An 18,385-nucleotide genomic window follows, 5' to 3' on the forward strand; every position below is an offset into this window, starting at 1 on the left:
ACCATCAAGAAAATATAAAGACAATCCCACAGAATGGGAGAAAATATTTGCAAATCAGATATCTGATAAGGGACTTATATTCAGATAACGTGTAAAAATTCATACTCAAAAAGACAAACCAATCTAAAAAATTGGCAAAGAATCTGAGCAGACATTTCTCCAAAGAAGATACACAAATGACCAATAAGTGCATGAAAAGATACTCAACAGCATATTAGTCATCAGGAAAAAATGCAAATCACAACCACAATGAGATGCCACTTCACACCCAATGGAATGATTGTAATAAACAAGATTATAACAAGCGTTGGAGAGAATGTGGAGAACTGGGACCGTTATCCATTGCCTGTGAGAATGTATACGGTGCAGCAGCAATTGTGGAAAAGATTTTGGCAGTTCCTCAAACTGTTAAGCCTTATGGCCCTGCCATTGTACTCTTAGGTATATACACAAAAGAAATTAGAACATGTCCACACAAAAACATGTACATGAATCGTCATAGCAACATTATTCGTAATAGCCAAAAAGTGTAAAAAAACCCAAAAGTCCATAAACTGATGAATGGATAAATATGATATATCTATCCAATAGATTATTCACCAAGGAAAAGGCATAAAGTACTGTTACATGCTACATTGTGACCGAATCTTGAAAATGTTACTCCAAGTGAAGGAAGCCAGTCACAAAATAATACATAGTATACAAATCCATTTATCTGAGATGTCCAGCATATGCAAAGCTACAGACACAGAAAGAGTAGTGATTGTCTAATGGTGGGGGTGGAGGGTGGGGAGGAACTAACTGGGAGCGACTACTAACGGGTATGAGGTTTCTTCCCGAAACGATGAAAATGTTCTAAAGCTGCGGTGATGGCTGTACATATCTTCACTCTGAATATATGGAAAACCATTGAATTGCACACTTTAAATAGGTGAACTGTATGGTGTGTAATTTCTATCTTTACAAAGCTGTTTTTAAAAATCAAATAAGAAACTGAGGAGTCAAGCAGGTGCTTATACCTAGAAAAACAAAAGGGAGAGGGGGATGTCTTTTCTTCCTCAGATTCCTTAGCTTATGTCAATATAAAGGTACCTTTTTTGCTTATTCAGGTTAACACACCCAGTAGACACTCTTGGTTACCTGCTACGGGGCCTGACCAGGGAATCCTGTAGCAAGGACCTAGTCTCCTCCCTCAAGGGTTTCCAGCGCTCACCAGGGAGGGCTAAGGGTTTCCTGCGCAGCTCCCCAGGGCGAGGTGGAGAGCTTTACCCTAATTTTACAGATGAGGAAGCAGACTTGGTATAAGTGACTTGGCCATGTTTATGGCACTAACAAATGGGGGGGAGACTCGAAGCCATACTGACCTATGACTGAGGCCTGTGCCCTCTTCGCCTCACTACATCGCTCCCAGGTCCATGGGCAGGAAAGTACAGAAACTACCACACTGAAATGCAGGCTTGACTGGGGTCAAAGCGGGCCTCTCCAGCTCTCCAGCAAGGAGTCGTTCTCAGAAAAGGTGAAACCTGAGCAGAACCCTGCTTGATGAGGGCTGGCACGTCACTCAGGTAAGAGGTGGTGAGCGGGGCTTTCCAGGCAGGGAAAAAGACAGGGGTGAAAGGGAACATGGAGAATCCAAAGACCAGGAAGCAGCTCAGTCTGGCTAGAGGACAAGACAGGTATGAGGAAGTGGTGGGAGAAAGAAGAACAGATGACTGCTGCCCCCAGCTAGGAATTTAAACCTAAGCACAGAGGTCGACTAGCCTTTGAAGTACTCTAGGCAGGAGGCAAGGAAGACCACTCTGGACGCAGTCACAGGGGGTTCATGCTGGAGGCAGGGGCAGGGATTAGAAGGCTACCAAGAACTGTCCAGTTGAGAACAGAGAAGGGACTGAATTAGGGCAGTAGCAATGAGAAAAGAGGGGAAGAAATAAATTTGGAAGATGTTTAGGAGGTGGGAATTCCAAGCCCTGGAAGGACCTGGAAACTTGAGGATCCTGACCCAAGGGATAGAGTAGACACTACTGGTGACCAACAGCACCCCCAACTGCCCTCCTTCCTTCCTGAGCCCCTCCCCCATGCAGCCACTGGTCTCGGGGAAACTGATCCCACTCCCACCCAGTTCTGAGGGTGACCCCGTTGCCATTATAGCTCAAGATGGCCACCAGACTCATTCTGGCTAAAAGACACAAGGGAAAGTTTGCTGAAGGACTTCTAGAGAAAGCTTCTCTCCTAAAAAGGAGACTGTTTCTATTCCTATCTTGCCTATTGCCATACATGAATATCCTCCTCATCTCTGGAACCATTCAGCCATCTGCTACACCTGAGGATGGCACTGGCTCCCAAGATGGCACAGCGAGGAGGAGATGGAGAGAAGCTGGGGCCTTGATCTCTCTGACCCACCCTGAACCTTCTCTCCTTGCCCCCAGATTCCCTGATAGGTGAAGCAATCAGCTTCCTCATGTTGAAGCAGTTCACAAAGGGATCTCTGTAACTGGGGATCAAAGCACCTTCACTGCCAAAGACAGAGTATGGCATGATTCACCAAACCAGGAAGCTCAGGGAGAGAAGCAGGTCTGGGGGTAGTGATAGCAGGCTCAGGCACCCAGTGTGGAATCCAGTAGGCAATCAGAAATACAAGCCACATAACAGGGAAGTCAGGACTGAGGGTGCAGAAGGAGTGCAGCATTCCAGTGGTAGCCGAGGCAACGAGAGGAGACGCACAGCTGGAACGTGATACTCTCTCTCCTGCAGATGGACAGACCTGACAAATCACTAGTATCTACAAATCCTGAAGCAGCGCTGCTCGCCCACTTCTAACCACCACTCACACCCCTCAGAGAGCCTGTGTCACCTTGGGCAGGGGTGGGGGGGTTAGGTATCCCAAATTGGGATTCAGGAATAAATGTATCAGCAAATAATATATCATACACACTAACAACTATCATTTACTGAGCACCTTTTATCCCATGTACTTAAAATTCTTTTCTCAAATTCTCACAGTCATCCTACAAGGCAGATAAAACACCCCTCGGCTTGCAGATGAGGAAACTGAGACCGGATCAAAGAAAAATCACTTGCCCAATCCCAAAGCCAGGAATTATGCAGCAGACCAGGATATGAACATAGGGCAGGGAGGGGAAGGACTGAAGGTGACACACAGGACCCCAGTGAGGCGGCTGGTTCAGGTGTGGGGCCTGCACCAAGTCAGGAGCAGTGAGGATGGCAGAGAAAAACCAAATTTGACAAGTGACAGTCAAGGCGGCAGCGGCTGCAGGGCTGCTTCTGAAACACACAGGTCTGGAAGAAGGGGAAGGAACCTGAGTGGCTTAAAAACTCACATGGCCTCTGTGCGCTGGCTTAAGAACGTGACCCTCACCCACGCCACCGTTTGTACGGAGAGCTGTGCTCTCAACAAAGCACTTTCTAACCAACTTCTGAACACAGTCCCCACAAAGCTGGGGACTGGGCTTTACACTGTGCTTTCTCAAGCGCTCAGAAGGCAAAGCCGCCTTTCTACACAATACACTGCAGCATTTGGTTCCCTCTCCGGTCTCAGTCTCGGTCTGCTGATTCCTCCCCCTTGCCATCTGACCTTTCGGTTATCGTCCGTGCCAGCTCGCGCTCAGCACCTCTCTGTTCCCTGGCCTGTCCCCATCTCTCTTGTTCTAACTTCCTCTTAGCACGTCAATATCCTCCGCTTGAAAACAAACTTGCCACACGTTTGGAAGAGCTGTGCAGCCCTTTCGAGATTAGCAGGAGTGTCTCCTGAGGAACCACTTCAGCCCCTGGGGAATCTCTTCCCCGAGGGTGCTTTGTTACAGAGAAAGAGATTAACAATAGGCAGCATTAAGGAAGAACCGTTTCTCTTAAAAAAGAAAACAAACAGGAAATACATACATGGCTCAGGGGACACAGGAATGCAATCCACATTTTTGAGAACGGTATAGACTTTCCAAATTGCAGTTACAAGTTTTTGAGTCACAAAGTAAACTGACTGGTTCCTGAACTTAACACACCGAGTCTATGCCTACGACATGTGATAACAGGTGCCTGTTTAATCTTAACACATGAAACTCTGAAACAAAGACTCATGGTGGTTAGTCATTGCAACCCAAAGCAGGCTGACCAGGAGCTTTAGATGTGGCTAAAATGTCAGAGATAAAGCTGGGCCAGAGGAGTCAACCTCAGAGAGGCCAGAGGGGCACAGCCCGTCTGATCCCTGAGTTGTCTTGTTTCTAATAGGCCTGCAGACAGATAATTCTGCATCACAGTGAAAAAACATTTTTCATCAAAACTCAATATTTAACTTATGCGCACCATCTTTTCCATTAAGCTTCAGAGCAGCGTCACATTAGGTTTACGTAGCTTCAAGAATAAAATCGGGCCGGGCGCGGTGGCTCACGCCTGTAATCCTAGCACTCTGGGAGGCCGAGGCGGGTGGATCGCTCGAGGTCAGGAGTTCGAGACCAGCCTGAGCAAGAGTGAGACCCCGTCTCTACTAAAAATAGAAAGAAATTATCTGGCCAACTAAAATATATATATACAAAAAAATTAGCCGGGCATGGTGGCTCATGCCTGTAGTCCCAGCTACTCGGGAGGCTGAGGCAGTAGGATCGCTTAAGCCCAGGAGTTTGAGGTTGCTGTGAGCTAGGCTGACGCCACAGCACTCACTCTAGCCCGGGCAACAGAGTGAGACTCTGTCTCAAAAAAAAAAAAAAAAAAAAAGAATAAAATCGGTGATACAGCAAGATTAAAAGTTACTGTGCCAGGCCCTGATTGTGTAAACTCTAAACAACACTGTTCTCAGTTTAAGGAATGGGAGGTAAAGAAGAAAAGTCACTAAAGTGTGAGGATCTGTTGTCCACTCAGAAAATATGCCCTGTTCCCAAAAGACTCAGTTGGAAGGGAAAAGTTATATTTAGAAAAGAGAGAGAAAGACGTGGTAGTTACCACTACAATACAGAAATGATGGGACTTATGTTTTCTGAAATAGCTGCTAGTCAGCTCTTCAATGCCCTGCACGAATTCGGTCCACTACGCCATCTCATTTTCTACCTATTACCAATATAAAAATCAGAGTATCTTGGCAACAGATTTTTCACAGTGAGACTTACTTTATTCTAGGGTCTTTTCTAGTTAAAAGAAAATGGCAAAGGAATCTCATTATCTAGAAGATTTTCCTTATGGCCTATTCCAATTGTAACACTCCGTTCATTCCTCTATCGAATTATAGTTAATAAGCACCTATTACATGAGGTATACAGCTCTAGCTGCTAAGCATCATAGACTGGGGCTCAGAGGATGCTGGAGGAGACAGATGTGTCCAGAAATAATGCCTGCAATGTGACAGGTACTGTAACAGCGTGTGTGTGAGGTGCAGACCAGTGTTGAACTCTGCTAGGTCAGGATGAGTTGACGGCTGCCTTAGCAGATAGGACACCTGTGTCAAGTCGTAAAGGATGGTTCAGAGGAGGATGTGTTCAGGGAAAGACAAAAGCATACACCAATCCACAGGAATCCCATGCATAGAGTCTCAAGAGAGTCTGGAATGTTTGGGAAACTATGAGCAGTTCTACATACCCAAGTCACTGGGGCAGGCAGGGCTAGATCAGGCAGGGTGCTAAGACAAACAATGAAGTTTGGACTTTATCTCTAGTAGCTCTATAAGCCACAACAATAAGAAGGGGAGGATGAGAACAGGAGGAAGAATAAAGTTAAAATCTGCTGGGTGATTACCACATGCAAGGCACCATGGATGTATGAGGTGAGTACTGTACGTTGTCTCTATTTTTATAGATGGGGAAATTGAGACTCAGAAAAGATAAGTATCTTTCTGAAGGCTACTCAGCTAGTAAGTCATCAGTGATGCCAAAATTTAAACCCAGGTGGTCTGACCCCAGACCCCATGCTTTTATCACTTCAGATATGCTCTGAGAATAAGAATATGAAGTTAGAGACATAGATATCATATTGTTTTCACTGAATATAGGTAAACAACTCACCATTCCAAAAGAGGGGGAAAAATGGAAAAAACAGAAAGCATCCAAAAGTTGTCCTGCTTTCAGCGTGGAAGACTGAGCACCAAAGAAAGCACTAAGAACAAAGAAAGCCGCTATCCTCTATGGTAGTGGTTCTCAACTTAGGGTGATTTTGCGCATCAGGGGATATCTGGCAACATTTGGGGACATTTTCGGTTGTCACTACTGGGGAAGAGGTGCTACTGGCATCTGGACACTAGGAATGCTAAGTGTCCTACAGTGGACAGGACAGACTCCCACAACAAGGAATTGTTTAGCCCTACTGACTGGGATAAAACCTGACACAAACCACCGAACAAAAGATGAGTTTTCCATCTTGTAAGTGTCTAAATAAAAATAACAAACTACTGTCCATATGACTAATCAAAGTAGAGTCTGGACTTTTGTCCCAACAATTATAATAGATTTAACCTTATCTTCACCCATGCTCAAAAGCAACAAAAGCACTGCATTAGGTCAACTTCAGTTCAAGCTTACCATCATAGAATGCAAGAACACGGTAACTGGGCTGCAAAAAGCATGATTCACCATCAACCAATAATATTGTTAAGCATCTAGAGAAGGACAGCCATAAAGCCATTGGAGGTAACAATGCTTTCCCCCTTAAATAGTTTCTAAGTCATATTCAAGCCATGGATGATAAAAAGTATACTTAATTTTTTTCAAGAAAAAAAACTCCTTATAAAATTGAGAGGGTATTTATATGACAATTATATACCAATGTATATACTAGTTAATCTTATATAGCCACAATTTGGATATCACATTTGAATTTTGGAAACCTGGATGTAGTGTGGAGGAGGAGCACTTTCTATTCCAGTAACATCAAATTTACTAACCGATCAAGACCCACAGCCAATCTTATATTAACAGAAATCTTGTTACGTAAAGTATAATTACTTGCTTCAACTGATATTTATAAGGTCCTTGACTTTGTACCTTACGTGGTTGATACCAAAGGATATAGATATTCACACATATACTTGATATAATTTGTGAAGAACTATTGGTTTTCACTTTTTTCCCAATCTCCTGAGATATTTTCTTTACCAGTCCAAATGGAATGAAAATTACAATTTTTGGTAAATGAGATACATATACTTTAAGCCCCTAATTTATAATTGTTTTTCCAGTTTATTAGGAAGTTTCTGATCAAAGCATCAAAACTGACTCACAATATTCCCTCAGGAACCTCAGGATGACTGAGAGGTAACATTTAACAGTTAATGGATAAACTGTATACTTTGGCTGAATTGTATGGTATATCTTTAGAAAATCATTTACAAAGTAAAAATGGAGTTTATCTCAGTGTCACATTGGTTTCATTAATTTAGTCAATACATCTAAAGAAAAATGAGCGCCTCAGTATTCATCACATGACTACTCAAAGGACGAAAGTCTTGCTGAAAATACTAATCTATTCCATATTTACAGCAGCAATTTTAAGGACTAACCTTGCTATTTTTTTTCCCTGGAAATCTTTTGCTAACCAAATGACAACCTATAAAAGAAGTCTGAGCCACATTCAAGTTTTGCTTTCTAAGAGAACAAAAAGAAAGATCTCTACCTCCCCCAGCACAGAGAACTACAAAGGACAAAAGTTTCCCAGAACAAACATTACCAAAAAACTAAGACCAATCATAGCAGAAATCCTTACTTGAATAAACAACAGAGATAGCAGCAGAGAACAAACAGCTAAAAGCTATTGTGGGGCTCAAAACACAACCAACAGCTTTCAGCTATATAAACCTGGGTTTTTAATCTTGAATAGGGCTCAAACTGTGAACTGTGTGGAAAAGACTTCCTGTTTGTCAAGGTGAGGTCACCTCTAAAGCAAGTTAAGAAAACAAACATCTACATAACATTAATATGGATACAAAGATATTGTGCTATTTTTCTGGGGTTTTTCTGGAAAATCATTTTCCATTTAAATGATATTCATCTTAAAATATAAGATGTGTAACTATTATCTTCAGGCTGAAATGCTTTAAATGGTGACATCAATTTTTTTCTAAAGTCAAGGAAAACTTTGATCTAAGTCGCAGAAAATCGCTTCATAACTAACTTTTCATTTTGTAATTTGGTTCTTAAATCCAAAGTGTTTTTCAAAATGACAAAGTGTTTTACCAACCTTCACTCATATTTCTATTTTCATTTACTATGATTAATCTGTCTCTAACTCACAATGCATTATTTTAACAGTAATATTAATACGAGCAAATTCTTAAGTAACCATCTAGAAATCAGCAAAATTCTATTAAGAGATGAAATACGTGAATAATTTCAACACAAAATTAGCTGTCTTCAACTCATTCAAAATAGGAAAAAGGTCATCACAAATATTAAGAAATACTTATGAAAATTCAAAAAATAGAGATTTTTCTAGCTTAATTTCAGGGGAAAATGGGATAACTGATGTTGCCTGCTTCATTTGACTTTAGTGATAATCAAAATTATCAAGTGTACTATCCCGGGGAACACACCATAATAGTAGCTATTGACTATTAACTGTGAAGTAATTGTTTACTTTTTCATTTATGAACTAAAATGGAGTTAATTTTATCTAATGAACACAATACACATTAATTGCACATATGTACCATAATATAAGAAAGTTAGGGAAAAGTTAAAGAAAATGTCAAGTATATACAGAACAATGACATATACACACATTTAATGTTTTCAATGTTTGAATATTGTCTACATGCAAGATGCTTTTGTATATTTATAAATGATATCACGTATGAAAATGTTTAACTCGGTACATACCACAAGTAGGTAGGTGCTTAAGACATACATTTTTATGCTAGCATGGTAGTTGCAGATACTGTGGTTAACTTCAGGCAACATCTGTGTTATACACATGGCCATCAAAATAATTGTGGCATGCTTCTGTGACACCAAAAGAGGCCAAGCCTGTTGTGAAATGATTACTTCTAACAAAAGCCTGCTTCAATTATTGTTTAGTTATATGGCCTATATCCAAAATAACAGTATTATAAGGTTGCTGTTGCCTTTGAATCACTCACCAATTTTCAACCTATTTGTAAAACAAGATAAGCACCATTGGGTTATAAAAAGTAATTATGGATCAAGATTTTGATTCATGTTTCTTTGACAAAATTATTCCATTTGATCCCAAGTCTTGGCTGCTCTCTTGACAGAATAACGTACATGCTGCTCCACAGCTGACAGAGGCCCAGCTTTCAAGATTAAATAGAAAGCTCACACTCCAGATGATTTTTTACTTTAGATAATTTAGACTTTGTACTTCAAAAACACTTCTTTGTTGTTTTAGCATCGGATCATTAGTTATCTTTTCCTAATTGTTTTTACCCTCACACTACAAAGAATCTACATATTATCAATAATTTAGGATGTTTTGTGATTTTTGCTTATTTTATTCACAAACTACACCAAAAAATGTTACATTATCCAGTAAGTTCTTTTCCTGATTTCAGTGGGTGGGTGGGGGGAGGGATATTTTGGAACGTAAATAAAAGTTAAAAATACAAATTGAACACCCTCCCCCCAAAGTGTCTGTTTTATTGTACTTGAAAGGAAATACCACCTGAGAATCTGATTGAATTTCGCTAATTACTGGGGAAACAATATTCAAAACAATTTCCTAAAGGAAAGGGTTAACAGTCTTGTACCTTTTTTTTTTTTAACCCCCTTCTCCTGCAAAATAATTAGGCCTATGAAATTAGAATTCTGTACAGCAAGAATGGCAACATCAATGCTGAAACTTTAAGCCCAGGAACAGTTACTGCAGTATGCATAAAGCTATGTAAAAACTGATTCACAAAGGAAATGCCCAGGGCCTAGCCCATTAGGATTAGCTTCTGAGATGACAAGTCTAGGAGAGGATATTTGGCAGCCTCCACACATGATTTCTCATATGGCCAGCTCTATTATAAAGGGGGCGGTTTCCCTTCACCAGACTCAGCTGCTGTGTTATCTAAAATGCCTTAGTGATTTAAAACCGAAGGAGAAAAGGAAACAAAACAACAAAACGCTCCAGATTCATATCTCCTCTAGGTAGTTACATTGTTGCAAGAGCAAAACAAGCGCGCAGGCGCATCCGTCAGGTTGTCAACTATAAACATAAGTAGGTACTCATCAAAATTAAGGAAGTGGATCCTGCAAGCTCCGCGGCCTTTTTGTTTGGGTTCTCTAGGTTAATGTAGTAATTGCATTTTAATGACCTACACACAGGAGCAAAGTTATTACTGAGTTGCTCTGAGAGACGTTTACTTAAATGTGCGGATAAGCCCAGTTCACTTGAGGAAAGGGAAAGTATTTTCAGTCTAAACGTAGCATTACCCAACTACAAACCCAGACAACACAATCGCAATGACCCATTAATGTATTTCAAGGAGGGAACTAGTTTACGTCTATAATGACACTATCAAGAAATGAGCCTTCAACAAAGCTAAGGGAAACCGAACTTTCACGCTGCGGCAGGGTGCAGCCAGTATAATCAATTCTGCACCTCTTTGGCAGCTTCAGGGGGCCCAGATTCTTTTGGAGGAAACCGGTTTGGGGAAGAGTTTTGGTCTCCCTTGCAGGACCGTGGATTGCAGCTGGGTGCTGGTGGGTCCAATAACCTTTGAGATGTCAAACTCACTTTCCTTTATGAAGAAGCTCAAAGTTAACCCACCCTAACACGTCCACCCTCTCTCCGAGCGCAAGGGGCGGCTGCCACTCCTTCCCACCGCGCAGAGACGCAGCCGCCGGCCTCGACCGACCGGTGACAGCCCTCAAACAAAGCGGCGGACCTCCGAGCCCACCCGGCTGCCGACCCCCAGAACGCGCTCCCGGCCGCACCTACCTTGATGCCCTGATGCTGGGTGGTGAGGGTTAACTTAGATTCATCCAGGAGCAAAACTTCGCAGTAAAATTCTTCCGGAACAGCGCAGAAACAGCCCATGTCGGCTGTGGCCGTCTCCAGCCGGGCGAGACCTGCGACCGAGGCGCCTAGCCGCCCCTGCCCCTCAAGCGCGATGCATTAATTTATTGTCCACACCGTGGCCAGGGCCAGAGGAGCAGCTACCGGCGGGGTCCGGGTCCGCGAGGCCGAGGCGCCCGGCGCTGCGGGAAGCTAGAAGGGCGGAGAAGCCTGGGAGAGTCAGCGCCCGGGAGCCGCGAGGGAAACGCCGGCGGAACTGGGCTCGGAGGGCGGCGGCGCGTCCCCGCGCATCCTGCGGCTCCGACTCCTCCGAAGGCGGGGGCGCCGCGGGCCCTCCGGCAATCCTGGGGACGACAAAAGTCGCCTGGCAATGGGGGCAAGATACAAGAAAAGGGAGGGACGAGAACTCGAGGCCCTCCCTGGACTTGGAAGCCCCTGGAAGCTCTGCAGCTCCCTGCAACCGCACCAATTCGAGCGTGGCTGCGACGCACCGGCCTCCCCTCGGCCTGCGGAGTCCCCCGCGGGCGCGCCCTCCCAGCTGCGACCCCGCCCCGCGGCCCCCGGCGCGGTCCGCCGAATGGGGAGCGCTCGGCTTTTCTTTTGTCAGGGGCATCCACGACGCCCCAGCCAGGGGCGCAGGGGCAGCAGCGAGGGTCGTCACTCGGCTCGCTACCCCCACACTCCAACCCACGGGCACTGAGAAGCCAGGAGAGGGTTGGAAAGGACAACGGGCTCCTTACCGACACCAGCGAGGGGAGGTCAGCTCGTCACGGGGTGCGGCTCCCCTCTGGGGACCTTCGAGCTCATCACGGGGGGCCGTGTATGGCCAAGTTCAAGCTTTCCCTCCAGGAATGCCCTGCCGCGGCGGCGGAGTGCTGCTTCTGCGGAACATTCAAACAAGCCGGGTGTCGGGAGACCCGCGGGCGCCCCAGCTGGGAATGCAGCGGGCGGGCGGGCGGAGGTGTGCCCAGGGCGCGCCAGGCCGCGCCGGCTCCGGGAAAAGTGGAAAGTTCTCTTGGCAGCGCGAGGGGTGGCGCCCTGGGCGGGAGCAGCCCAGGTGCCGCTGGGCCCGGCTCGGGCGTCTGCAAAATACCCTGAAGCGAAGCTGGGGGCTCCCCCCCGATGGCCGTAGCAGGGGAGTCCCTTCTGGGTGGGGTATCAGCTGGGGGCGGAGGGTGGAGCGGAGGTGGTCCAAGTGGCGAGGTGCGGGAAGGTCCGCGCGAGGAAGCGGGGCGCTGCGCCCCAGCAGAGGGGCGGTCCGCAGCTCGCTGTGTCGGTTTCCCAGGGAGACCCGAAGGCTGGCCCTGGTCGACTGGGGGCAGTTCAGCTCGGACCCCAGCGTTCAACGATCCCTGCCCCACGCCCTCCGCGAGGCCGGCCGCGTCCAGGACTGGCGGGCACAATAGCTCCGAGGCTGCAGTGACCCCTGGTGGGTCCTCGCGTCCGTGCACAGGCAGCTGGGGCTGAGTGAGCTGCGGAGGAGGCCTGGGCCCCGCTGGGTTTCGGAGCAGGTGCAATCTGTGCTCTCCAGCTGGGAACCTTCAGCGAGTTAATCCGGAGTAGGGTAGCGGTTCGGAAACAAGGGGAGGACGCGGGGCAGGCTTGACGGTAGGCCTCCCGGAAAACTCTACTCTGTATTCAGTATTAGAAAGAGCAAGAGCACCACTTGTTGACCGGGTAGCCCAAGCTCAAAACCTAGAACTTTTGCACTTAAAACAAACCAAACAAAAAACCTGGCTTCCGCAGCACAGTAGAAATGAAATGAACAATTTGCAACTTTGAGAGGGTTTCCTCCCATAGTAATTTGCCACAAAGGGCCTTCTGTAAGAAGCCTCGTCCTTTCCTGCTATTGTCGCCCCATCTAAACAGTGGATTGGCACGCTCCCCCCCGCCCCAAGTGAGATATAAAGTTCATGTTTGGCAGGAACCTTACCTAAGGCTAAGAATGAAACCCTATTTTATCTTCCAAGCTTTCTGTGAAATTGAAGCAGGTTTTGAATTTCTAATCAAATTCTGTGTTCGGCTTTGGGTTTTATTTTCAAAGTTTTGCCTGACTTATGAGCTGACACCTTGTTATTCTATAAAATCTCTACCGGTGGAGACCTTGCTTTATCTGTAATATAGTATTCCTTGTATCAGTTATCAAATATGATTGAAAGGTGTCAGCAGATTTTCATTCTTTACCACAATATCCAGCTGAGCCCTCTAAGCTTGCAAAACCAAAATGCCCAAGTGTAATCATTTGTTTCTGCGTTTTGCTGCCACCTGTTTTATGGTTGTTTGATTTGGTTTGGGGGATTTTTGCTTTTTGTCTTTTTGCCTCAGATGGTAATGGAAAGGCTGGGTTTGGGGGGAGTCAGGGATTCTGTTCCAGGCTCTTCACAGGGAAAGATACAAAATCATGATGTCTGATACATATGACAACCTTTTCTGAGTAAGGCATTTTCTTTTCCATTTCTTTATCAGGAACCAGAGGAAATAAAACTTAAATTCTATTTAACACAAAATTAGAGCTTCCTAGAGATAATAGGATTCCACAGGGTTTTTAAAAACAACTTTATTGAGTATGATCGACACATAATAAATGGTGTATATTTAAAGTATACAATTTGATACATTTTGATATATATGTACCCCCATGAAACCAACACCACAATCAAGCTAATACACACATCCATCACCCATCACCCGCTAAAGTTCCTCCTGTACCTTTGTAATCCCTCCCTCCTATTCCTCGCCACACTTCACTTCCCAGGCAACCAGAGATCTGCTTTCTGTCACTCTCAGTTAACTACATTTTCTGGAGTTTATGTAACTGGAATCATATAGTGTACTCTCTTTTTTTGTCTAGTTTGTTTCACTCAGCACAATCATTTTGAGATTTATCCCTGTTGTGAATATAAGTAGTTCATGTATTTTTATAGCTCAATAGTATCCCATTGTATGTATATACCATAATTTGTTTTTCCCTTCATTTGGGTGGTTTCTAGTTTTTTATTTATAATTTTTTTCTATATTTTTAGTTGTCCAGCTAATTTATTTCTATTTTTAGTGGAGATGGGGGGAGGGAGGGGGTTGGTTCTCATTCTTGCTCAGGCTGGTCTCGAACTCCTGAGCTCAAACGATCCACCCGCCTCGGCCTCCCAGAGTGCTAGGATTACAGGCATGAGTCACCATGCCTGGCCAGTTTCTAGTTTTTGACTGTTACAAATAAAGCCGCCATGCAGATTGTATTAGTCAGCTCAGGCTGCCTTAACAAAATGCCGTAGACAGGATGGTTTAAACAACAGCCGTTTCCTCACAGCTCTGGACACCGCAAGTCCAAGATCTCTGTTCCAGCCTGGTGGGTTTCTGTGCCTCTTCCTGGTTTGAAGGCACCCTCCATCTTGCTGTGTGCTCACATACCTCACTGTGTCCTTTTAGAGACAGGAGGAGAGGGAGAGAAGAAGGGAGAGAGGGAGAGAAAGAGAAGGAAGGAAAGATCGGGGGCTGGGAAGACTGAGTGTGCCTGAGCTCCCTCTGGGGTCTATTCTTACAAGGACACTAATCCTATAGAATCAGAACCCACCCTTATATCTCATTTAACTTAATTGCCTCCTAACAGACCCTGACTGAACACAGTCACATCGGATTAGGGCTTCAACACATGAATTTTGAGGAGACACAATTCAGTCCCTAGAAAGGTTCATGTCTTTATGTGGACGTATGGTTTTATTTCTTTTGGAAATAAAAGGAGTGGAATGACTGGAGTAGAGATACAAATGGCAAATAAGCACATGGAAAGATGCTTCACATCCTTAGTCATTAGGGAATTGCAAATTAAAATCATCATAAGATACCGCTACAGACCTAATAGAGTAGCTACCATACGAAGCTATATATCAGCATACCAAGTATCAGTGAGGGTGTGGAGCAATGGTGTGTGTGTAAGATGGTTCAACCACTTTGGATAACAGTTTTGCAGTTTCATAAAAAGTTGAATATACATCTTCCTCAAAATTTTGGAGGAAGACTTTGTCTATCCAGAAAAACAAATTAACAAGATCCTGTTTAAACACATTTCCCCCCCAGGAAAATCCTATCATTTTCAACATGTGCATAACATAATACACTCTATTTGAAGTTTAGCGTCAAACCCTTGAACTCTTTTCAGAGATATTTTAACAAAATATTTTCTTTGGTCAAGATGATATTTTGTCATAATGAGCCTACGTAAATGAGTCAAATGACAAATTCAGAATATATAAAACTCTACCGAAATGTGTAGGGCTTCCATCTGTGAAGGGCTGTAGGAATACTCATCCTGGAAGAAGTTGTTTCACTTTACATAGAACCGTCCCACACCCCTTGCTGAAATATGCACTTCAAAGTGCCAGAAAGACTCAGAATTCTTTTTAAAACACTATATTCTCTTTAGAAAGATGTATCTAAACCATTCATGTCTTCTGTCATCTTTTTATAATTTTTCACTTTCCAAACTTCAGAAAGTTAATTGTAACTTGAAAAAGAAAAAAACAGGTTGAAATCATTGATAATAAATAAGTAAACAATTTAGTTACATAAATACCCAAGGGCAATGCAGCGCAGTCACCAGGATTTGTTAAAGCAGGGATTTTGGGCCCCACCTGCAGAGTCTCTGATTCAAGGTCTGGAGTGGGGCCTGAGAATTTGTGTATTTCTAACAAGTTCCCAGGTGATGCTTATGCTGCTGGTTGGCAAGCAAACTTTGAGAACCACTGCTCTAGAGATCATATTTCCAAAAAATAATAAAAGTTCTCCTAATTACCTGTGAATAATTGGGGGGGGGGGTCATTCCTCATCAGTAGGCCTCCTTATTATTCTACTTGATCCATCAAATTAATCCCTTTCAGGGGAAAAGCATTGAAGACCCTGCCAAGTAGATAACATCAGAAACAGTAGTTATTAAGAAAGGAAAATATCCCTGTTTTGGTCTCAGTACTTCTTAGTTTATTTGGACACTTTACTCACTTTTATTTCTAATATAGTATGTGCCCAGGCACATCCAGTTTTTAAGACCATCCTGCCTTCTGACTCACTTCATATATATGTCATTAACCAGCTCTCCTCTCTTCTAAGTATTGAAGCCTTAGATCCCGTTTATTGGAATGCCTCGAGGCTGATACCTACGTTTCAAGGGAAATCATTTCCCTGCACTGCCCTACAATCTAAGCTGGTTCTTCATCCTTGGGATCTCCAAAGAAATGTTCCTTGGGGTTTACTGAGAATTCTTATTTTGCAGGGTTGTTAATCCTTGTTAGTGAATACGTTACTATGATTTTTATTTAGCATACATAGTTTAGAACTTTGGCTTTGAAACACCTAATTTCCCCTTCTCTGTTCAAATGCAAGCTAGCAAAAATTAGGATGGGGGAGCTAGCTGGTAAGTCCCTTGGGGAGCTTTTTTTAGTTTTTGAATAACAGATTAATATCTTTTGCCTATTCAATTGAAAGAGATTCCAAAGATTGCCAAGATTAGGACAAATGGATATTTTGATACATTGTTGGTACAACTATAAATTGATTCAGGCTTTCTGGAGTGCAATCTGTCATAAATACAATAAATTAAATATGCATATACTTTGATCCAGAAATTCAACATCTAGGAATTTATCCTTATCAAATAATAGACGCAGATATGTGTAAAATGATATTTAGTATAGCATGTTTATAATATTAAAACTTTTAAAACAATCTAAATGCCCGATTCAATTTGCTAAATTAATTATGGTACATGCATATAATAGAAAATCCAGAAAAGATGAAACGAACGTATATGGACTAACATAGAAAATTATCCACGTTAAGCAGTAAGGTGAAAAAAAGAGCAGCTTATGTAATAGTGCAAATAGGAAAGTCCATTTTTGTCTATTTTTTTTTTTTTTACCATGCCCCAGTGATCCTGGAGATTTTTGTCTATTTTTTAAAAAAAAGTCTGAATGCTTTACAATGAGTATGGAATAATTAAAAATGAAAATAGATTTTTATATTAAACAAAAGAAGCTGACATTACTGGTTAATGAAATTGGCCTCCATTTAAAATGGACTCCAATTTTTCTAGGTTCTAACCTAAGTACACTTAGGTTCTAATGTATTGACTACTGGTTGTTTTTTTTTTTTTTTGAGACAGAGTCTTGCTCTGTGACCCCAGCTAGAGTACAGTGGCCTCATCATAGCTCACTGCAACCTCAAACTCCTGGGCTCCAGTGATCCTCCTGCCTCAGCCTTCTGAGTAGCTGGGACTACAGGTGCATGCCACAACACATGGCTAATTTTTCTATTTTTAGTAGAGTCTTGCTCTTGCTCAGGCTGGTCTCAAACTCCTGAGCTCAAGCAATCCTCCCCCCTCAGCTTCCCAGGGTGCTAGGATTACAGGTTGTGAGCCACCACGCTTGGCCTGGGTTAACTATTTTACCTGGTTAATGTACTCTGGTTTGCTTCCTGAATAAAGCATATCAACTTAATTTAATTAACACCAGCTTAGTGATAGGTGTAGTAGTCTACCCATAGAAATTTGATGAAAAGAATGGGGAAATTAGCTTTTAATTATCCTGCAATCTTTTTTTTAAATTATTTTTGGCTTAACACAGAAGGTAAGGAGAATTGCAGTCATTTTTATTTTAAGTCAAACTAGCTATGGGACTTTAAAGAAGTCCCATGAGCTCTCTGTGCCTCAGTATGCTTCCCTGTAAAATAAGGACCTGGACTATTGTGGTGCCTCTAGACTATGATGCCCAGCATGCTGGATTTCCATCTCTTTCATCTGATAATGACACATTGGTCTTCCTTAGAGATAGTATCCTAAGGAAGGAGCAACCCATTGTAACATCTGGCAAAGAAACATCTGGAGTAGATGACCTCTGAACTCACATCTAGCCTTCTGATTAAGAAGTTGCCAAGAAAAGCTGAAAATAGTAATTTCCTCTGAGGAGGGAGCATGTGTGGTTGGTGGATAGTCTAGAACGGAGAGTTAACATTTCACTATATTCCTCTTTAGAATTTTGCATCCTGTTATTCTGTACATGTGTTACCTAGTCATTCACAAATGCATATTTTAAATCATTTTTAAAAGACAAAGTATAGTTTATAATATCACCTTTTAAATGGGCATTGTCTGTCTTAGTCCATTTGTGCTGCTATAAAGGAATACCTGAAGATAGGTAATTTGTAGAGAAAAGAGGTTTATTTGGCTTACAGTTCTGCAGGCTGTACAAGAAGCATGGGTGCCAACATCTGCTTCTGGTGAGGGCTTCAAGATGCTTCCACCCATGGTGGAAGGTGAAAGAAAGCCAGAGTGTGCAAAGATCACATGGCAAGAGAGAAAGCGAGAAAGAGAAGAGGGAGGTGCCAGGCTCTTTTTAACAACAGCTCTCAGGGGAACTAATGGAGTGAGAACTCGCTCACCCCCACTCCAGGG

At 43.2% G+C, this 18,385-nt stretch overlaps 1 protein-coding gene across 1 annotated transcript in view; it reads right to left on the reverse strand.

Moving 5' to 3' along the window:
* Window positions 1-11,208, reverse strand: part of EPB41L4A (erythrocyte membrane protein band 4.1 like 4A) — a 234,384-nt gene extending 223,176 nt beyond the window's left edge. The window contains exon 1 of the mRNA XM_069492153.1: window positions 10,873-11,208. Coding sequence (XP_069348254.1) covers window positions 10,873-10,971 — 99 coding nt within the window. The 5' untranslated portion in view covers window positions 10,972-11,208. The remainder of the gene's footprint in view (window positions 1-10,872) is intronic.
* Window positions 11,209-18,385: the final 7,177 nt, after the last annotated feature.

The sequence above is a fragment of the Eulemur rufifrons genome, chromosome 17, assembly GCF_041146395.1.
Source record: "Eulemur rufifrons isolate Redbay chromosome 17, OSU_ERuf_1, whole genome shotgun sequence".
Lineage (NCBI taxonomy): Eukaryota > Metazoa > Chordata > Mammalia > Primates > Lemuridae > Eulemur > Eulemur rufifrons.